This window comes from Mustelus asterias, chromosome 23, assembly GCF_964213995.1.
Source record: "Mustelus asterias chromosome 23, sMusAst1.hap1.1, whole genome shotgun sequence".
NCBI lineage: Eukaryota > Metazoa > Chordata > Chondrichthyes > Carcharhiniformes > Triakidae > Mustelus > Mustelus asterias.
In genome coordinates, this window is record NC_135823.1 from 15,036,621 (window position 1) to 15,060,032 (window position 23,412).

Genomic DNA, 23,412 nt, shown 5'->3' on the forward strand with positions numbered 1-23,412 from the left:
TGCTGGAGTAGAAAGAAGGTGGTCACTGAGAGAAAGTGAATGCCAGCGAATTAATTTACCATAAAATGCTACATTCGAATGCTTTTTTAGATTATCAGTCATGAAAGCAAGAAATTTTATCCCCATCCAAAAGCATACAATTTGCTGCGTGGGTTTTTGTTCTGCTTGTTAATATTAGATGGATTTTCTGTTCAAGACGGGTATAAGGTAACCTGTTTCTGGGATAGCTTTCTCTGCGGAACAATGACCTTATACTGTACATCTGTTTTTTATGGCTGTGAATCCAAGCAAGGTTTCCAATTCCACCGCAAGTGATATAGGTCATTTATCCAATTACTCAAGAGGGTAGTCACTGCCTTGATTTGTTCTGGGAGAGCAGTGTGCATCCCTTCATACATGCAACACCAATCCAAGGGACATCATTCAGAACTCCAGTAGGGACTTGCATGCAGTCATGGAATTATTATGGATAATTAAACATAAATAGATGAGAATGGAAATGAAACAAACTTACTATTTTGGTCTCTGAATGTGAACGGTTATTGTGTGTGCGTGTGGTAAGTTATGTCTATCCATTGTGATGTTTGCTGGTTCCTTTTGTGAAAGTTACTCTCAATATCCTGAAGGCCTAGACTGTGCCTCACACAATGAGTTCCACTTTGCCTGCAGGACATGAAATAAGGAGTATATTCACATTGTGAGATTAAAGGAAAGGTTGCATTCGATGGAAATGTTTATATGCGGCGGATTAGAGAGCTGTAGGTATTGACGCCCTCTCTTTCTATCCATCTGCTTCTACTGCACATCTTTTCAAAATTAAGCAAAAAGGAAATGCTTCCAGTCATGTTTAAGTCTTGTCAGAACTGGTTTGGGTTTGGTGACAATGGAGAACAGATGCTAACTGATGACAGTACCACAGATGTTATAGGTTTGGGTTGGCTCATTACGAATAAATTTTGCTCACTCACCACTCTGTCGCTCGCCAACCTCTCCTCAACCACCCCCAGTTTAGTATAGAAGCAAGATACTGGGGAGTCCACATTCACGTGCGGAATCAAAACTCCCATTAGAACATGCCGGAAGTACTCGAGCAGCCTCTGTGGAGATAGAAAGAGTTAACGAGCTGCAACCTCCGAGTTCCCCAGTGTTGGAATTGTTGGGTGGAGAGTGGGGTGGAACCCCCTCTCGAAACCTCACTGGTAAGAGTTTGCTCAGGAGTTGCTCAGAAGCAGAAACGTCCCCTGGGTGGTTACCCTGTGCTGTGCACCATCAGAAACTGTGACTGCAATTGCAAACTTTGGATGGTTTCACCAGGTTTACAATAGTTACTCTGAAAAGTTAGGAGAATTAAAACCACTTCTACCTGTTGTGTAAGTATTGTGGAAACCCAGAGTGGCCCCCCACCCCCTGCCATGGAGCATCCCCTAACCCTTCAGGGAACACCCCCCCCCCCCCCCCCCCCCCCAACCCCCAACCCCCACCCCCCACCCCCCTGTCTGAACTCAGATTTAACCCCCTCCCTCCTCCCACCAATCCTATCCACTTCCTGTCTCCCTGGCCTGTCAGTTTCTATTGGACATTTCAACTAACTTGCTTTATGGCAGCTCCTGTTGTAAAAAAGAGTGGCCTGTCCTCCTTCAATTCGCCTCCTGCACTTTGTTGCTGGGCCTCTCCTGCACTGTTGGATCTTGCTCGGCCTGAGTTGGAAGGTCGGACGAGACGGGCACAGAATTGGACATAGGCTCTGAGGAACAAAACGTGGAATCATTATGGGTAGAGATGAGGAATAGTAGAGGGAGAAAGACACTAGTAGGTGTGGTATATAGGCCCCCAAATAATAATGTTGAGGTAGGGAGGGCTATAAACAAGCAGATAAGGGATGCATGTAAAAACGGAACGGCAATAATCATAGGGGACTTCAACATGCACATTGACTGGCAGACTCAAGTCGGTAAGGGTGGAATGGAGGAAGAGTTCTTAGAATGCTGTCGGGATAGTTTCCTTGAACAGCATGTTACGGAACCGACGAGGGAACGAGCTATTTTGGATCTGGTATTGTGTAACGAGGTAGGTAGAATTAAGGATCTTATTGTGAAGGACCCTCTTGGGTCTAGTGACCACAATATGGTCGAATTTCTGATTCAGATGGAAGAGAAGAAAGTTTGGTCCCAAACCAGTGTCCTCTGTTTGAACAGAGGGAAATATGATAGGATGAGGGATGAATTGGCTAAGGTAGACTGGGAGAGCAGGCTGGCAGGTAGGATAGCTGAGGAACAGTGGAGGATTTTTAAGGAGATCCTTTTCAGTTCTCAGCAAAAATATATTCCAGCAAAAAACAAGGATTGTAAGAAAAGGGAGAACCAGCCGTGGATAACGAAGGAAATAAAGGAGAGTATTAAAATAAAAACAGCTGCGTACAGAGCGGCCAAAAATAGTGGAGAAACAAGTGATTGGGAAAAATTTAAGAAACAACAAAGAGAGACTAAGAAAGCGATAAAGAAAGGAAGGATAGACGATGAAGCTAGGCTAGCAATTAATATAAAAAATGATAGTAAAAGTTTTTATAAATATATAAAAAGGAATAGAGTGGCTAGAGTGAATGTTGGACCCTTGGAGGACGAGAGGGGGGAGTTAATAGTGGGAAATGAGGATATGGCTGAGTCTTTAAATACGTTTTTTGTGTCGGTCTTCACGGTGGAGGACACAAATAGTTTGCCAAATATTAACGATAGAGGGTTGGCAGCAGGAGAAATACTTAATACAATTAATGTTACCAGAGAGGCAGTGCTGGGTAGACTAATGGGACTGAAGGTGGACAAGTCCCCGGGCCCGGATGGAATGCATCCCAGGGTATTGAAAGAAATGTCAGAGGTAATAGTGGATGCGTTAGTGATTATTTATCAAAACTCGTTGCATTCTGGGGTAGTGCCGGTTGATTGGAAAACGGCTAATGTTACGCCGCTGTTTAAAAAAGGAAGGAGACAAAAGGCGGGTAACTATAGGCCGGTCAGCTTAACGTCTGTAGTAGGGGAAATGCTGGAATCCATTATTAAAGAGGAGATAGCAGGGCATCTGGATAGAAATGGTTCGATCAATCAGACGCAGCATGGATTCATGAGGGGAAAGTCGTGCTTGACGAACATGTTGGATTTTTATGAAGATGTGACTAGGGCGGTTGATGGAGGAGAACCGGTGGATGCGGTGTTTTTGGATTTCCAAAAGGCGTTTGATAAGGTGCCCCATAAAAGGCTGCTGAAGAAGATTAGGGCACACGGAGTTGGGGGTAGTGTGTTGAAGTGGATTGGGGACTGGCTATCCGACAGGAAGCAAAGAGTCGGAATAAATGGGTGTTTTTCCGGTTGGAGGAAGGTAACTAGTGGCGTGCCGCAGGGATCGGTACTCGGGCCGCAACTATTTACCATTTATATAGATGATCTGGAGGAGGGGACGGAGTGTAGGGTAACGAAGTTTGCAGACGACACAAAGATAAGTGGAAAAGTGAATCGTGTGGAGGACGGAGAAGATCTGCAGAGAGATTTGGACAGGCTGAGTGAGTGGGCGAGGATATGGCAAATGCAGTATAACGTTGATAAATGCGAGGTTATACACTTTGGAGGAAATAATAACAAATGGGATTACTATCTCGATGGAAACAAATTAAAACATGCTACCGTGCAAAGGGACCTGGGGGTCCTTGTGCATGAGACGCAAAAGCCCAGTCTGCAGGTACAACAGGTGATCAAGAAGGCAAATGGGATGTTGGCCTATATCGCGAGGGGGATAGAATATAAAAGCAGGGATGTCTTGATGCACCTGTACAGGGCATTGGTGAGGCCGCAGCTGGAATACTGTGTGCAGTATTGGTCCCCTTATATGAGGAAGGATATATTGGCATTGGAGGGAGTGCAGAGAAGGTTCACCAGGTTGATACCGGAGATGAGGGGTTTGGATTATGAGGAGAGGCTGAGGAGATTGGGTTTGTACTCGTTGGAGTTTAGAAGGATGAGGGGGGATCTTATGGAGACTTATAAGATAATGCGGGGGCTGGATAGGGTGGAGGCGGAGAGATTCTTTCCACTTAGTAAGGAAGTTAAAACTAGAGGACACAGCCTCAAAATAAAGGAGGGTCGGTTTAAGACAGAGTTGAGGAGGAACTTCTTCTCCCAGAGGGTGGTGAATCTCTGGAATTCTCTGCCCACTGAGGTGGTGGAGGCTACCTCGCTGAATATGTTTAAAGCGCGGATGGCTGGATTCCTGAGCGGTAAGGGAATTAAGGGTTATGGGGATCAGGCGGGTAAGTGGTACTGATCCACATCAGATCAGCCATGATCTTATTGAATGGCGGGGCAGGCTCGAGGGGCTAGATGGCCTACTCCTGCTCCTATTTCTTATGTTCTTATGTAAATGGACGTGGAGTGGCAATTCAATATGATTGCCATTCCAAGGGAGTTACAGCCCAACACTTCCGTGCCACCGAAAAAGAACAAAGAAAATTACAGCACAGGAACAGGGCCTTTGGCCCTCCAAGCCTGCACCGACCTTGCTGCCTGACTTAACTAAAACCCCCTACCCTTCCGGGGACCATATCCCTCCATTCCCATCCCATTCATGTACTTGTCAAGAAGCCCCTTAAAAGTCACTACCGTATCCGCTTCCACTACCTCCCCTGGCAACGAGTTCTGGGCACCCACCACACTCTGTGTAAAAAATCTGCCTCATACATCTCCTTTAAACCTTGCCCCTCGCACCTTAAACCTATGCCCCCTAGTAATTGACTCTTCCACCCTGGGAAAAAGCTTCTGACTATCCACTCTGTCCATGCCTCTCATAATCTTGTAGACTTCTATCAGGTCTCCCCTCAACCTCCGTCGCTCCAGTGAGAACAAACCAAGTTTCTCCAACCTCTCCTCATAGCTAATGCCCTCCATACCAGGCAACATCCTGGTAAATCTTTTCTGTACCCTCTCCAAATCCTCCACATCCTTCTGGTAGTGTGGCGACCAGAATTGAACACTATATTCCAAGTGCGGCCGAACTAAGGTTCTATAAAGCTGCAACATGACTTGCCAATTTTTAAATTTTTGGCCTGCTAAGAAGTTCCATCATTTTCTGTTTTTCTCACTAACTGTTTCAGTGTCTACTCCTGGTCAATCGCATTGGGATTGTCTGAAGTACCTGACTCCTATTTTCACCCAATTCCAGAACTTTAAAATATCAAAGGAGGCCATTCAACCTCATGCTTCTGGCCACTTGGGTACACTCTATTCTCCTACTCCAATCTGACCAACTGGAAGGACAGCCACCTCAAAGCTGATAGGAGCCTTCAGTGGAATCATAGAATCATAGAGCAATACAGCACGAAAACAGGCCCTTCAGCCCAACCAGTCCATGCTAGCCATGGTGCCCAGCTAGTCCCAATTGCCCACGTTTGACCCATATCCCTCTAATCCTTTCCCATCCATATGCATATCCAAATGCTTTTTAAATGTTGCTATTGTACCTGCCTCAACCACTTTCTCTGGCAGCTCATTCCATATACACACCACCCTCTGCGTGAAGATGCCCCTCAGATCCCTTTTAAATCTTTCCCCTCTCACCTTAAACCTATGCCCTCTAGTTTTCAACTTCCCTACCCTGGAAAAAAGACTGTTTGTTCATTCTATCTGTACCCCTCATGATTTTATACACCTCAGTCAGGTCACCCTTCATTCTCCTATGCTCCAAGGAATAAAGCCCTAGCCTGGCCAAACGGTCCCTATAACTCAGGTCCACTGCCCTGGCAATCTCCTGGTAAATCTTCTTTGCACCCTTTCCAGTTTATCAATATCTTGCCTATAACAGGGTGCCAAAAACTGTACACAATACCCAAGTGTGGCCTCACCAACGATTTATACAACTGTAACAATGTCCCAACTCCTACACTCATTGCCCTGACTGATGAAGGCTAGTGTGCTAAACACCTTCTTCACCATCCTGTCTACCTGTGACACCACTTTCAACCAATTATGTACTTGTGACCCGAGCTCCCTCTGTTCCTCAACACTCCCCAGGGCCCTATCATTCACTGTATAAGTCCTACCCTGATTTGACTTTCCAAAATGCAACACCACACACTTATCTGTATTGAAATCCATTTGCCTATCCTGGGCCCACTTCCCTAACTGATCAAGATCTCCCTGTAAGTTTTGATAACCTTCTTCGCTATCAACAATACTTCCTAACTTAGTATCATCTGCTAACTTATTAACCATGACTTGTACATTCACATCCAAATCATTTATATCAATAACGAATACCAAGGGTCCCAACACCAACCCCTGAGGCACACCACTCGTCACAAGCCTCCAGTCCAAGAAACAACCTTCGACCATCACCCTCTGCTTCCTACCATCGAGCCAATTTTGAATCCAATTTGCTAACTCCCCCTGGGTCCCATGCTACCTAACCTTCCAGACTAGCCTGCCATGCAGGACTTTGTCAAAGGCCTTGCTAAAGTCCACATTGACAACATCTACTGCCCTACTCTCATCCATCCTGTTGGTTACCTCTTCGAAAAACTCTAAAAGATTCGTCAGACATGATTTCCCACACACAAAGCTGTGCTGACTGTCCCTAATAGGGCCTTGACTATCCAAATGTTGGTCGATCCTGTCCCTCAGAATCCCCTCCAGTAACTTGCCCACTACTGATGTCAGGCTCACCGGTCTGTACTTCCCTGACTTGTCTTTGCTACCCTTCTTAAGTACACTGAGATGTCTTCCAAGTTAGCACAACCAGGCCACAAACAACAGCTAGAGACCAGCTAAGTGTCTTTGCTCAGTCTTTATTTCATTTCCTTATGACCAAGAGGAACAGAAGTGAAAATAGTTCTTTAAAATGCTTGCCAATAACTGGTGGTCATCCTGAAAACCGTTTCCAAATCTGCGATAGGAAAGGGAATAAGGCTCAAATCTTGTTCCAGTCTGAACTATCCACAGCCCTGTCCATGGGAACTTTCACCAGTAATTCTTTGAAAGAGGAATGAAAGGCACTAAGCGGGAAGTGGGGTGTTCCTTGGTGCAGTTCTCCAGTGTCTCCTGATAGATTAACCATGATCAGATCCACCAGCTAAGATGGGAAAAAAGGAAGATACTGGAACCTTCCAAATTTAGTATCTGGTTTAGTTTGATGCCGCTTTTATAACACCTGCCTAAGGCCAACATGACTGAAAGTTGATAAACTAAAACAGACACTAATAAATAAACTTTACACTCCAGATCACTTCACATTGTCCTCTAATAGTAATCAATAGAAACGATTTGACGCAAGCGGACTGGGAGCAGCCGCTTGTAGATAAAACTGTGTCAGAGCAGTAGGAGAGCTTCAAGGAGGAGATAGCGAGAGTACAGGGCAAAACATTCCCCGTAAAGACACAGGGTGGGACCTAGACTACAGAACCCTGACATAATGGTCAGCATTAATTAAAAAAAAGAAGCTTGCAGCAGATACCGAGGGCTCAATATGGCAGAGGCCCTAGTGGGGTACAAAAAGTGCTGGGGGGATCTTGCAAAGGAAATTAGGAAAGGCAGTGCCTGAAAAAGCTTTGACAGGTAGAATAAAGGAAAACCCAAGTATGGAGGGGGGGCTTAAATATATAAAAAGAGTATCTAGGGAATTAGGGCCAATTTGGGACCATATAGGTAATCTGTGTGTGGATCCTGAAGATGTGGTGTTGTGGGAGTTTCACAGCTCTTCGACTAAAGTGTACCTCACTTCTCATAACTGACCAGGCAACAGTTGGAGTTCAAGAAGCTTTCTGGAGCTATAGCAAGGGAGCCAGCTTCTCACCTGTGGCTTGCAGGTTCCCTGAATAAAGGATTATAATGGCAATTATACCTCAAGGCTCAGTTACAAGTGATTTATATACACCAAAAACTAACATTTATATTTACTATTGTCTATAACCTATTACAATCAGTATTCCCACTTACGACACTCAACATACATGATTTCAGTTAACTAGTGACAGCATCAATACACTTGCCTTATTACAATATCTGATTACTAATAAGACATGTCTATGCAATATCCTATCAGATTGTTAATGAAGCATGTATTCAAAATCCTTGACAGTCTGTAACTGTGATTGGAGCAGTGGCTTGAGACTCCCTCGTAGTCACCAACATTACTGTGCCTGTTCATTATTCTACTTTATGCAGTCACAGCTGCTTCACAGAAATTCTTACAGCATTTATCTGATTCTAAACCCTTTCATGTGAGTACAGACCTCAATGGATACATTGCGTTGGTCTTCACAATGGAAAAGGACGACATAGGTATAGGAATCACGGTGGAGGTCGGTGAAATATTAGAGGAAATTAACACAGACAGAGGAGGTGCCAGCAGGTTTAGCCGCCTTAGGCAGCATGGATTTGTTAAGGGAAGGTCGTGCTTGACAAATGTAATCAATTTTTTGAGGTAACCACGAGTGTTGATGAGGGTATATGTGAATTATATGATGTGGTCTATATGAACTTTAGTAAGGCTTTTGATAAGATTCCTCATGTCAGGCTGGTTAAGAAAGTAAGGGCCCGTGGAATCCAAAGCAAAGAGGTACATTGAAACCAGAGGGATGTTTCTGTGACTGGAAATCTGTTTCCAGTGGGGTTCTGCAGAGGACCTTGCTATTTGTAGTGTACTCTAATGATTTGGACTAAAATGTAGGCGGTATGATTCAGAAGATCACTGATGAAATGAAAATTGGTAAGGTGGTAAATGGTGAGGAGGATATCCATGGACTGAAGGAGGAATTCCATGGATTGGTCAGGTGGGCAGAACAGTGACAAATGAAATTCAACTGGGAAAAGCGTGAGGTAATGTACTTGGAAAGGACTAACAAGGCAAAGGATTACATTATGAATGGTAGAACTCTGGAAAACTACTCAGAATCAAAGGGAACTTGGACTGCATATCGTTAGATCCCTGATCACAGAATCCCTACAGTGCAGAAGGAGGCCATTCAGCCCATCGAGTCTGCACCAATCACAATTCCACCCAGGTCCTATCCCCATAACCCCATGCATTTACCCTAGCTAGTCCCCCTGACAGTAAGGGACAATTCAGCATGGCCTGTCCACCTAACCCGCACACCTTTGAATGTGGGAGGACACTGGAGCACCCAGCGGAAACACACGCCGACACGGGGAGAATGTGCAGACTCCGCACAGATAGTGACCCAAGCCGGGAATCAAACCCATGTACCTGTGCTAACCACTGTGCCGCCCTACAGCAGGCCAGTAGATAAGGTGGTTAAGAATGGGATACTTCCCTTTATTAGATGAGGCATAGAATGCAAGAGCAGGGAGGTCATGTTGGGACTGCATAAAATGCTTGTTAGGCCACAGCTGGAATACAGTTCTGGTCACCACAAAATAGGATGGTTGTGATTGCGCAGCTATGGGCCAAGTGCTAGAAATGGGATCAGTGTAGTTGGATCATTTTTGACTGGAGTGGACAGAATGGGCCTCATGGCCTCATTCTGTGCCGCAAATGTTTATGAATAACCGGCCGGCTGATTGGCTGCCGGCTCACGGAGACCGATTGGCTGCTGGCTCACAGTAACCACCTGGCTCATTGGCTGTCAGCTCTCAGTGAACGGCTGGCTGATTGGTTGCCGGCTCAGTGACCGACTGGATCATTGGCTGTCGGCTCTTTTTCGTAGAATCGTAGAAACCCTACAGTGCAGAAAGAGGCCATCTGGCCCATCAAGTCTGCACTGACCACAATCCCACTCAGGCCCTATCCCCGTCTCCCTATACATTTACCCGCTAATCCCTCTAACCTACGCATCTCAGGACACTAAGGGGCAATTTTTAGCATGGCCAATCAACCTAACCTGCACATCTTTGGACTGTGGGAGGAAACCGGAGCACCCGGAGGAAACCCACGCAGACACGAGGAGAATGTGCAAACTCCACACAGACAGTGACCCAAGCCGGGAATCGAACCCAGGTCCCTGGAGCTGTGAAGCAGCGGTGCTAGCCACCGTGCCACCCCCCATGACGAAAGTTTTATTTCACCTCATTTTGTAAGAGTGTGAAATGTGACAGCCGTTTCCAATTTCTATCAGAAGTCTAATGATCTGGATTAAGATTCAGTGTCGTGCAAAGAATGTTAAAGGAACAGCAAATTGGATGTAATGTTCCTTTCTTAGTCTGCTTGTCTGACTTTTGAGATATCAACACTTAAATTTTGTTACATATTATTTCACAATCTATATCTGAAAACCATTTAAAAAAGCGAACTTACAACTTTGTACGGGAGGAGGCGGCGAACGGGAGAGGGGTAACGATGTTCCTACCCAATGAGCAACCCCTCCTCCCCCCCCCCCCCTTTTCAGGATCTTTAGCGAGGCCAGTGCTGCGGGTTACGAGGGAGACACCTCCTGTGATATCGAGCAACATTGCGTCTTTACACTAAGGAACTGAGGCACTGAGGCTGTTTTTTTCCTTTTATGCTGTGGGTCCAGTCCCAGACGATATTCTCCTAAGGCAGGAACAAAGAAAGAACAAAGAACAATACAGCAAGGAACAGGCCCTTCGGCCCTCCAAGCCCGCGCCGCTCCCCGGTCCAGGATTGAATCCTGAATCCAGGATCCCCGCCCAATTTTCCAGCCTATCTACATCCTAATATCCTATCCACCGAGCTGTCCCTCACAGCTACGATGCTTTGTTCATCACAACGTATTAACTCACCCCCACCCCCCCATTCCAGACCATGTGATCTCCAGGGAGAGGCGAAAACCCAGAGTGAAAACCCCAGGGCCAATATGGGGAAAAAAAAATCTGGGAAATTCCTCTCCGACCCCCTGTGGCGATCGAAACGAGTCCAGGAGATCACACTGGCCCTGATCAGAAAATGCATTCTATTCATTTCCACTTCTGCTTTACGAACACCATCTGAATTCCCTGCCCCCGAGACAGGTTCCCAACTATCCGCAGTCTCGCTCTGTACTGGCACCACCAAGATGATCATAGAATGAAGCCTTGAAATGAGAAACAAAGAACAATTAGCCCGCGCCGCTCCCTGGTCCAAACTAGACCACTCTTTTGTATCCCTCCATTCCCACTCCGTTCATATAGCTGTCTAGATAAGTCTTAAACGTTCCCAGTGTGTCCGCCTCCACCACCTTGCCCGGCAACACATTCCAGGCCCCCACGACCCTCTGTGTAAAATATGTCCTTCTGATATCTGTGTTAAACCTCCCCCCCTTCACCTTGAACCTATGACCCCTCGTGAACGTCACCACCGACCCGGGGAAAAGCTTCCCACCATTCACCCTATCTATGCCTTTCATAATTTTATACACCTCTATTAAGTCTCCCCTCATCCTCCGTCTTTCCAAGGAGAACAACCCCAGTTTCCCCAATCTCTCCTCATAACCAAGCCCCTCCATACCAGGCAACATCCTGGTAAACCTCCTCTGTACTCTCTCCAAAGCCTCCACGTCCTTCTGGTAGTGTGGCGACCAGAACTGGACGCAGTATTCCAAATGCGGCCGAACCAACATTCTATACATCTGCAACATCAGACCCCAACTTTTATACTCTATGCCCCGTCCTATAAAGGCAAGCATGCCATATGCCTTCTTCACCACCTTCTCCACCTGTGACGTCACCTTCAAAGATCTGTGGACTTGCACACCCAGGTCCCTCTGTGTCTCTACACCCTTTATGGTTCTTCCATTTATCGTGTAGCTCCTCCCTACATTATTCCCACCAAAATGCATCACTTCGCATTTATCAGGATTGAACTCCATCTGCCATTTCTTTGCCCAAATTTCCAGCCTATCTATATCCTTCTGTAGCCTCTGACAATGTTCCTCACTATCTGCAAGTCCTGCCAGTTTTGTGTCATCCGCAAACTTACTGATCACCCCAGTTACTCCTTCTTCCAGATCATTTATATAAATCACAAACAGCAGAGGTCCCAATACAGAGCCCTGCGGAACACCACTAGTCACAGGCCTCCAGCTGGAAAAAGACCCTTCCACTACCACCCTCTGTCTTCTATGACCAAGCCAGTTCTCCACCCATCTAGCCACCTCCCCCTTTATCCCATGAGATCCAACCTTTTTCACTAGCCTACCATGAGGGACTTTGTCAAACGCTTTACTAAAGTCCATATAGACAACATCCACGGCCCTTCCTTCGTCAACCATTCTGGTCACTTCTTCAAAAAACACCACCAGGTTAGTGAGGCATGACCTCCCTCTCACAAAACCATGCTGACTATCGTTAATGAGTTTATTCCTTTCTAAATGCGCTTACATCCTATCTCTAAGAATCTTCTCCAACAACTTCCCCACCACGGACGTCAAGCTCACCGGCCTATAATTACCCGGGTTATCCTTCCTACCCTTCTTAAATAACAGGACCACATTAGCTATCCTCCAATCCTCTGGGACCTCACCTGCGTCCAGTGACGAGACAAAGATTTGCGTCAGAGGCCCAACGATTTCACCTCTCGTCTCCCTGAGCAGCCTTGGATAGATTCCATCAGGCCCTGGGGATTTGTCAGTCTTTATATTCTCTAACAAACCTAACACTTCCTCCCTTGTAATGGAGATTTTCTCCAACGGTTCAACACTCCCCTCCGAGACACTCCCAGTCAACACATCCCTCTCCTTAGTGAATACCGACGCAAAGTATTCATTTAGGATCTCCCCTACTTCTTTGGGCTCCAAGCATAAGTCCCCACTTTTGTCCCTGAGAGGTCCGATTTTTTCCCTAACAACCCTTTTGTTCCTAACGTATGAATAAAATGCCTTGGGATTCTCCTTAATCCTGTCTGCCAAGAACATTTCGTGACCCCTTTTTGCTCTTCTAATTCCCCATTTGAGTACTTTCCTACTTTCTTTGTACTCCTCCAGAGCTCCCTCCGTTTTTAGCTGCTTGGACCTAACATACGGCTCTCTTTTCTTTTTGACCAGTCCCTCAATTTCCCTGGTTATCCACGGTTCTCTAATCCTACCCTTCCTATCCTTTTTTACAGGCACATGCTTGTCCTGTAGCCCTAACAACCATTCCTTAAAAGACTGCCACATACCAGATGTGGATTTACCCTCAAACAGCCTCTCCCAATCAAGAGCTGCCAATTTCTGCCTGATCCCACTAAAGTTAGCCTTCCCCCAATCCAACACCTTACCCTTGGGATACCACTCATCCTTTTCCATCACTATCCTAAAGCTAACAGAATTGTGGTCACTATTTGCCACATGTTCCCCTACCAAAACTTTGAAGACCTGACCGGGCTCATTCCCCAGTACCAGGTCCAGTATAGCCCCCTCTCTAGTCGGGCTGTCTACATATTGTTCCAACGAACCCTCCTGTACACATGTTACAAATTCCTCCCCATCCAGAGTCCCTGCCCTCAGCGATTTCCAGTCTATACCAGGGAAATTGAAGTCTCCCACTACAACAACCCTTTTTTTCCTGCACCTATCCAGTATCTCCCGACATATCCATTCTTCCACTTCCCTTGGGCTGTTGGGGGGCCTGTAGTACACCCCCAACATAGTGACTGCGCCTTTCCTGTTTCTAAGCTCCACCCAGAGTGACTCGTTACATGAACCCTCTGAATTGTCCTCCCTCTGCACCGCTGTAATATGCTCTCCAACTAATACCGCTACTCCCCCACCTCTTTTGGCCCCTCCTCTGTCTCGCCTAAAACACTTGTACCCTGGAATATTCAGCTGCCAGTCCTGTCCCTCTTTCAACCAAGTCTCTGTCACCGCAACCACATCCAAATTCCTCGTGCGCATTAAGGCCCCAAGTTCGTCTGTCTTACCTGCTACGCTCCTTGCATTGAAGTATAAGCACTCCAGACCTCCAGGCCCAGTGAGGTCGTCCTCCCCGAGAGTGCTCTTCTTCTTTGCCAGCCTTGTCCCAGCCCCAAGCTCGTCCCCAGCCTCCACACTTGTAGGCCTAATATTTTGATCCCCACCCCCCTGCCATACTAGTTTAAACCCCCCCGAACTGCACTAGCAAAGCTCCCAGCCAGGATATTTGTGCCCTTCCAACTTAGTTGTGACCCCTCCCTCTTGTACAGGTGCCATCCTCTCCTGAAAACTTCCCATTGATCTATGAAAATGAAGCCCTCCCTCCTGGACCAGTCCTTTAGCCAGGCATTCATTTGTACCAACTCCCTATTCTTAGCCTCACTGGCCCGAGGCATTGGGAGCAGCCCAGAGATGGCCACCCTAGTGACCCTACTTTTTAACCTATTTCCCAACTCCCTGAATTGCTCTCTTAGGATTCCCCTACTCTTCCTATCTACGTCATTTCCACCAATGTGTATAATGACATCCGTTTCTTTATCTTCCCCTTTTAATATGCCTCCTATCCGCTCGGAGACATCCGTGACCCCAGCACCAGGTAGGCAGACTACCATCCTGGAGTCCCGTTCGCACCCACAGAATCGCCTGTCTGTGCCTCTAACTGATGCATCACTATCGCTCTCCTAACCCCTCTCTTCCCTTTCCGGGCCACAGAGCCTGACTGTGTGCCAGTGACCTGGTCACTGTGTCTTACCACTGGAGAGGCACACTCCTCCACACTATCCAAAACAATATACCTGTTTTGGAGTGGGACAACCACAGGTGACCCCTCTTCTAACTGTTCACTCCCCTCCCCTCTCACACCTGTCACCAAGCCCTTCCTATTTTGAGAGACCGCCACTGGAGTACCCCCTGGTACTTTACCCTTCTGCCCTTTACTCCTCCTAACTGTGACCCACGTGTCTTCCTCCCGATGCCCCGGTGTAACTAGTTGCCTATAACTGCTGTCAATTTTTCTCCCATTTTCCCTGACTAGACTAAGGTCAGCGATCTGCAGCTCCAGTTCCCTGACACGGTCCCTCAAGAGCTGCAGTTCCACGCACCTGGCACATATGTGAACCTCTGGGAAGCTAGGTGTTTGCAGGAACTCCCACATCCCACATCGGAAGCACTGAACTGGCCGATCACTCATACCTGCCCTTATCCTTTATAGGGTTGGATAAAAAATAACTAGCCTTGCCTCGCCCTTTCAGCCCAAGCCCTGTGAGGCAAAGCCCTTATAGTTCACACTCTGCTACCCACTCACTCCACTGCCCGCTCCCGACGCTGCCCGCTGTATAGTGCAGCCGGCTTTTTATGCTCCCAGTGAACGCCCCAGGTAACTGCCTTTTATACTAAGACTCAACCTCCCAGAATCCCCTTCAGCTGACCTCACTTCCTCAATTCAAAACCCTGAAAAAAGCCCGCGAAATATACAAGGAATACCCTTAAATGAATAAATGAATAATTAACTCACTTCTTTGCTTACTCTCAGCACTCCTGCTAAGACTCTCTCCCCCAGTCTCACTCCAGTCAAACAAAGAGGTCGAACCCCCAGGTAACTGCCTTTTATACAGGACGTGGAGGAGTCCACAGCGGACTTTGACAACGTTCTCAAAATCTTTGTCACATACTTCTGTCCGTCACGGAACTTCACTTTAGATCAAGTGGCTCACTACATGAGGCAAGCTCCAGGCTATAAGTTGGCACAACTCTGAGGCTTCACATGACTCCATTAACTGGATAGGCCCATGGACAGTGGTCCCACCCATTTGAAAGCCTGCCAAACTGAGCAAAAGGGTGGGAAACTCCACAGCCGTTTCACGATGCTTGCATTGCAGAGCAAAGAACAGACAGCCAGGTTTGTCCAGCAGGGGGTATGGAATGCTCCCAGTGCGGGAAGATTGGACACTTTAAGCATTTCTGTCAATCCAAAAACTTTAACTGAGGTAGAAAACGAGGCAATATTGATGAAACGCTCCATCCAAGAAATTGGAAATCAGGACAAAAGTGAAATTACAGAGTTTTCAGTGAAGTTTAATCAAGAATATCGATCTGTTACAATGCAAATACCACCTTTAAAATTGATCCTGGAACTGGTTTTAACATATTGACAGACCATTTTGACTGGCTTACGCAAGAATTCTTCATCCATCAGACATTACATTGCCGGGTCCAGGTGGCACAAGCCTTCCCATAAAAAGCAGCATAATTGCTCCTCTTCATTACAAGGGGTGGGAAATCACTGATTCTCTGTCCACAATCAACTCACACCCTTGTTGAGTAGAGATGTGGGTGTACTTCTCGGCATTCTGAAAAAAAAACAGATGACCTGCACCTGAGCAACTCGTAGGGCGGGAATTTCCGGCCACGCTCGCCCCCGAAACTGGAAAATCCCTCCTCAGGTCAATGGATTTTTCCATGGCCCAGCCCTCGCCCACTAGGATTCCTGTGGCGGGCGGAATGGAAAAACTCGCCCCATTGTCTTTGGTGGAACAATCTTCAACTTTCTATTTGGAACCAGTGGAGACTCAGCCTACAGCAGTTGAGGGGGTTTATTCAACCTGCATTGAGTTCCTTTCTGTCAGAGAGACATCATCCACCAGACCCTGGGCAAAGATTGAACTTATAAATCTCTCTGGTCTTTATGAAGCTAGGCCAGATGTGCAGATCCAGAGGTGCCATGACAGACGGTGGCCATTGGCATGAAGACCTGATGGACCTGAACTTACTCTTTCTGAAGGAAGTGATGAGGAAGAGAACGTTACAGCATTGAGTGATCTGTTAGAGAGTGGGGCCCTAGAGTCAGTCTTTCCAATTGATAGGTGCACCATATGAAGTCTCTGATACCTTATTTGAGGGGTTGGCTGTGACTGAGCAGCATTCGGATCTTTGTTGCACTGAACCTACCAATGGAATATCTAATCTATCGCCAGTTGCCCATGAAGCCTCTTCCAGAGGAAATGCCTTGCCTGATTCCAGGGCGGCACGATGGCACAGTAGTTAGCACTGCTGTCTCACAGCTCCAGGGACCCGGGTTCGATTCCCGGCTTGGGTCACTGTCTGTGCAGAATCTGCACATTCTCCCCGTGTCTGCATGGGTTTCCTCCAAGTGTTCCAGTTTCCTCCCACAGTCCAAAGATGTTAAATTGCCCCTTAGTGTCCTGGGATGCGTAGGTTAGAGGGACTAGTGGGGTAAATGTGTGGGGTTGGGGGGATAGGGCCTGGGATGGGATTGTTGTCGGTGCAGACCCGGAGGGCCGAATGGCCTCTTTCTGCACTGTAGGGTTTCTGTGATTCCATGTGGGAGTCCATGGCGGAACGCACTAGATGTCCATTCTATTCACTTTACTGTTTGCCTCAGAAACCTGGACAATAAAGATCTGTGGAAGAAAACAGAGGCCTTTGAAATGTGGCTGCTACGACGTGTTAAAGATTCCATATACACAGCGTATGACAAAGGAAATGGGGCTGCAAATCGCGAGAACAAAAATTACACTTGAAAAAGTGACACCGTTAAAGAAAATGTCAGTATTTCAGCCATTTGATCAGAGCTACAGCGATTTCCCCTTGAGGGTGAAGTGGAGGACAGCAGAAAGAGGCATTGACCTAGGGTGAGGGACATTGTAGAATGGTGCTAACGAGCCGTAGTGGAGTGTGACATGCTGTGACGGAAGAGCTCCTAATAGGAGTAGCTACAAGCAGGGCAGGACATTTGAGGCTAAATTATTGATGTATATTTACATATCACGAAAATGAAAGGATCCAGTAGTAAGCCCTGTAACCTTCCCGTCACAAAAACACCCATTAACCATTGCCCTTTGCTTACTGACACTGAGCCAATTTTGGATCCAACTTGCCACTTTCCCCCTGATTACATGAGCTCTGCTGATCAATCTGCTGTATGAGACCTCGACGAAAGTCTTGCTAAAATCCATATGGACTACTTTAAACGCACTACCCTCATCGACCCTCCTTGTTACCTTCTCAAAATATTCAGCTACATTAGTTTGCCAAATCGATTAGAATGTCTTGAGTGCGTAACTAACAGGGTAAATAAGGCGGAGCCAGCAGTTATATTTAGATTTTAGAAAACATTTGATAAGGTACCTCACAGGAGTTTGCTGCACAGATTAGAGTTCAGGGGATTGGGGATAATATCTTGGCATGCATTGAAGGTTGGTTAACAGACAGAAAACAGAGGGTAGGAATATCCAGGTCATTTTCAGAATGGCAGAATGTAATTGGTGAAGTGCTGTAAAGAATCAGTGTTTGGGTCGCTGGTATTTACCATTAATATCGGGAGCAAGTCATCCACATCCCAAAAGGAGGCCAGCATAGATGAGGGTACGTGAGGTGGTGTATCCAAATTTTCTGACTCTTCAAAGCTAAGGATACAGTGAGAGTAATGTGAAGTTATTCACTATGGTCAGAATGATGGAAAAGCAGAGTACGAGAGGGCAATGGCCTAGTGGTATTATTGCAGGCCTATTAATCCAGAAACTCAGCTAATGTCCTGGGGACCCGGGTTCGAATTCCACCACAGCAGATGGTGGAATTTGAATTCAATAAAAAAATATGTGGAATCTATTGATGACCATGAAACCGTTGTCGATTGTCGGAAAAACCCATCTGAATCACTTAATGTCCTTTAGGGAAGGAGATCTGCTGTCCTTACCTGGTCTGGCCTACGTGTGACTCCAGAGCCACAGCAATGTGGTTGACTTTCAACTGTCCTCTAAGGGCAACTAGGGATGGGCAATAAATGCTGGCCAGCCAGCGATGCCCATGTCCCACGAATGAATAAAAAAACAAGATAAGTACATGTGTTTAGAGGGATTTGAATGTCCTTTTACATGAATGTTAACATGTAGGTACAGCAAGCAATTGAGAAAATAAATGGTATTTTAGCCTTTATTATGAAAGGTTGGGGTATAAGAGTAAGGAATTGTTTCTGCGATTATATAGGTTTTATTGAAGCCATACCTGGAGTACTGTGCACAGTTTTGTTCTCCATGCCTATGGAGATGCTATATAGATTCACTAGATGGATTCAGGAATGGGCTGGGTTGGACCATACAAAGAGATTGGGTAAACTGGGCCGATATTCTCGAGTTTAGAAGAATAAGACGTAATGAAATTGAGGCATATTTAAGAGTGTTACAATCCTTGTGGGGGAATCAAAAACCAAAAACACCAAATTTACTGAATGACTCCCAATGGAGGAATTACCAACAAGATGTCAGTTTGTGTAATTTCACATGAATCAGAAACAAGGCTACTGAAACATGAACTTGAGGCAAAGTGACGCTTCAAATAAAAGGGTGAATTTCACTTTAAATAGTCAATAAAACAAAGATATGTTTTGCACAAGCACCCACATCGCTCCTTGCAGGCATGTGGCCCCACATGGGAGTTCCAAAGTTCTGTAACTCTGCCTGTGGTATTTAGGGTGGCACAGTGGTTAGCACTGTTGCCTCATAACACCAGGGATCCGGGTCAATTCCTGGCTTGGGTGACTGTCTGTATGGAGTTGCACGTTTTCCCCGTGTCTCTGTGGGTTTCCTTCGGGTGCTCCGGTTCCCTCCCACAGTCCAAGGATCTGCAGGTTAGGTGTATTGGTCATGGTAGATACGAGGAGTTGCGGGGATAGGGCGGGGTGAGGAGTGGGCCTAGGTAAGGTACTCTTTCGGAGAGTCAGTGCAGACTCGATGGCCCGAATAGCCTTCTTCTGCTCTGCAGGAATTCTATGGTTGTGGATATGGCTGGTGAATTTAAAGTTACCCGTATGAGATAGGAGTAACTTTCTTTTTGCCTCATTTTAGGGACAGCCTTCAAGACACCAACCGTATTTGCGGAGTGTCAGCATGCCACCTGAAAGCACAAGAATATCATCACCGCCAAATGAACACAGGCGGCCTACATTTCAAAGACAGACCTCGATAACCCAGACCATCAAAAGGTAAGCATCTTTTGAACATGTTTGAAAATTCCTGTTCCTGTTTGGCAAGGGTAAGGTCTCTAGGTCGTTTGGCCTCAGTAACTGACATGGTGTGTAGGAGCTAATAAAGATGAAAATACTTGTATAATACAGGATTGGAATGAAGGCAGTCTCCCTCAGGCAGGCCGCTGGCACAAGCTGTTCATTGCAAAAAATAGGCTCCAAACACTCAGCTGCTCGTATATTATTGCACTTGTTCCCAAAATAAGTTAGTCATGTTGTTTTCTATACTGTTTATATCACACTAGAAATGTATGTGATGCTTAATAAACATGTTGTGATTTTAATGATGTCTTCATTGGGTTCTGTAACTGGATTAAGGAAATAAAGCCTTGATTTAAACGGCACAGATCATAAAATGCTTTCATTCATGTAAGTCTGAATGGAAACTGGAGTAGTTTCCCCAGGATCTATAACACTCAGTATTCTGGCAGTAGTCATTTCAGAAGAGAATTCAGATTACCACCTAAATGGCTGTAAATTGGGAGAGGGGAGTGTGCAGTGGGTGTCCTTGTGCACCAGTTGCTGAAGGTAAGCATGCAGGTGCAGCAGGCAGTAAAGAAAGCAAATGGAATGTTGGCCTCCATTGTGAGAGGTTTCGAGTACAGGAGCAGGGATGTGTTGTTGTAATTATACAGGGTCTTGGTGAGGCCACACCTACTGTATTGTGTGCAGTTTTCGTCTCCTTTTCTAAAGAAGGATGTTTTTGCTCTTGAGGGAGTGGAGCGAAGGTTTACCAGGCTGATTCCAGGGATGGCGGGACTGATGTATGAGGAGAGATTAACTGGGTTAGAATTGTTTTCGCTGGAGTTCAGGTGAATGAGGGGGAGGATCTCGTGGAGACTTATAAAATTCTAACAGGACTAGACAGGGTAGATGCAGGGAGAGTGTTCCCAATGGTGGGTGTCCAGAACCAGGGATCACAGTCTGAGGAGACAGGGTAGACCATTTAGGACAGAGATGAGGAGACATTTCTTCACCCAAAGAGTGGTGAGCCTGTGGAATTCATTACCCCAGGAAATAGTTGATGTCAAAACATTGAATGTATTCAAGAGGCAGCTGGATGTCGCACTTGGGATGAATGGGATCAAAGGTTATGGGGAGAAAGCAGGATTAGGCTATTGAGTTGGATAATCAGCCAGGATCATGATGGATGGCGGAGCAGGCTCGAAGGGCCAAATGGCCTCCTCCTGCTCCTATCTTCTATGTTTCTATGAATTTGATTCAGTCAGCAACTATGGTGAGAGCGGGAATGAGAGAAAGGTTGCTCACGCCATTCCGCTCATTCAAGGCATGTGCTACAGGTAAACCTGACCATCTCCACCTTGAACCCAAGTGTCTCTTTAATCAGGGACTTACCATTGTTCTCATTGGAGATTAGTGATTGATGGGCAACTAATCAGAATGTGTAAATTCTGCAATCCATAGACTAACAATTTTCACATCTTGTTCTCAGGATTGTTTCTGTACATCTTACTCTTCTGAAGTGAAATGAGCTGTCTGCTTTGCAATCAATAACTCTCTCACTTCATGTAGAATAAGTCCACGTGGTGGCTATATTATGACACCCTTTATCTCCTGAAGGTGGTGGCAATGGTCTCGGATTTCACTATTAACAGCAGCCCTCTGATGCCTCATTCAAATGATTATTCTTCGCATGCGCTTAGTCCTCAAGTGTTTGCAGATTAGTCAACCATGGTGCAGAAATTAGAAGCTGGACTACTTTGTTTAATTTAAAATTGGTTTTTCCACCTGTAAAAGTGTATAATGTGTTCTATTTTAATGTAGTTTTCTTCACTCCCTACATTTAATACTATGAGGTGAGGTTCTTTGCATTCTATTTTTCCATTTTAATGGTGTCGATTACAGATTTATATAGTGAAAGTCCTTGCGGAAGGGAAAATGAAACAGGCAGCATTAAGACTGGTGACCATGTCCAAATATGGCAGATGCCTCAAAATAAAGCCTTTGTGTTAATGTATCCTGGTGTAAAGTATTCTGCTTTAAAATACCCTGAATTGCACAAAATACTATAAAACGTAACAGCACACCTATCAAATTAAAGGCAATTTTAGTTTGGTTTTGAGATAACTGAGGTTGCATTTAATTGCTGGCGTGTAATATAATTGGTCAACATTGTTTGAAATTTAGTTTTTAAGCATCGTACAAAAGGATTTAAAATGGAGAAATGCATAAAAACAATTTATCCGTTCTTTCATAGGATGTAGGTGTGCTGACTGGGCCAGCATTTGCTCTTGAACTGAGTGACTTGCTATTGCCATTTCAGAGAGTCAACCACATTTTTGTGGCTCTAGAATCACATGTAGACCAAACCGGGTAAGCACAGCAGATTTCCTTCACTAAAGGACATTAGTGAACCAGATGAGTTTTTATGACAGTGGCTTCATGGTCAGCATTACTGAGACTAGCTTTCCAGATTTATGAATAGAATTCAAATTCCATCAGTTTTTTTTATTCATTCGTGCGACGTGGGCATCACTGGCTGCCCAGCATTTATTGCCCATCCCTAGTTGCCCTTGGAGGGCAGTTGAGAGTCAACCACATTGCTGTGGCTCTGGAGTCACATGTAGGCCAGACCAGGAAAGGACGGCAGATTTCCTTCCCTAAAGGACATTGGTGAACCAGATGGGTTTTTACGACAATCGACAATGGTTTCATGGTCATCAGTAGATTCTTCATTCCAGATTTTTTAAAATTGGATTCAAATTCCGCCATCTGCTGTGGTGGGATTCGAACCCGAGTCCCCAGGACATTAGCTGAGTTTCTGGATTAATAGTCTAGCAATAACACTATTAGACTATCGCTTCCCCTTCGTGCTATGGTTGGATTTGAATATATGTCCTCGGAGCATTAGTCTGGGCACTAGTTAGTGGTATTATCACTACGTCAGCCCAGTTTATAAACATGTCTTAAGGTTCGACCATTGAAATGGGGAACTGTTGTTACCCTGTGTCACAGCTAGATTAATCGTGCAAGCACTGTAATCTATGGTACTAATGTTCCTAAGCACCCCACTAGCAAAACAAAGATTTTATGCCATGGAACAGAGGCGAGTGGAAACAAATCAAGCCCATTTACACATCGTTGTTTATGATGAGAAGGAAGACTAACCCTGTTACTTCCAACTGAGTTAGAGTCAGACCAAGAGGTTTCCCTAACAAGATGCCCGTGACCAAGTATTCTTTTCCAAGTGACCCCTACAGAGTATCTGATCAACTAAAGTAGCATATTGTCTTGGACAGAATTATTTATTTTCTTACTATCCACGATCAGTGTTTTGAATATGAGGTGTGTGTATTTTCTAACACTTAAGCGTCATTGATCAATTAAAATAATTCCAGCAGCAAGCTTTTTTGTATTTTTTTAAATAAAAGTTATTTATTATCCCACACCTGTCCCAGAATTTTAAAAACGTGACCTCTCTCTCACTCACCTCTCACACACTTTGACTTGCACAATGATTGGATACAAATAAATAAAGAATAAACAATACGATTACAAAGTCTCAGTCCCTCTTTCGTGGCAGACCCGCAGT

At 45.6% G+C, this 23,412-nt stretch overlaps 1 protein-coding gene across 15 annotated transcripts in view; it reads left to right on the forward strand.

Moving 5' to 3' along the window:
- The window catches only part of LOC144510532 (inactive rhomboid protein 1-like), a 369,670-nt gene that overhangs the window by 210,232 nt on the left and 136,026 nt on the right, over positions 1 to 23,412 (forward strand). For all 15 annotated transcript variants that reach the window (XM_078240037.1, XM_078240025.1, XM_078240027.1 and 12 more), the window contains one exon: positions 19,681 to 19,817. In XM_078240037.1, coding sequence (XP_078096163.1) covers positions 19,681 to 19,817 — 137 coding nt within the window. The remainder of the gene's footprint in view (positions 1 to 19,680; positions 19,818 to 23,412) is intronic.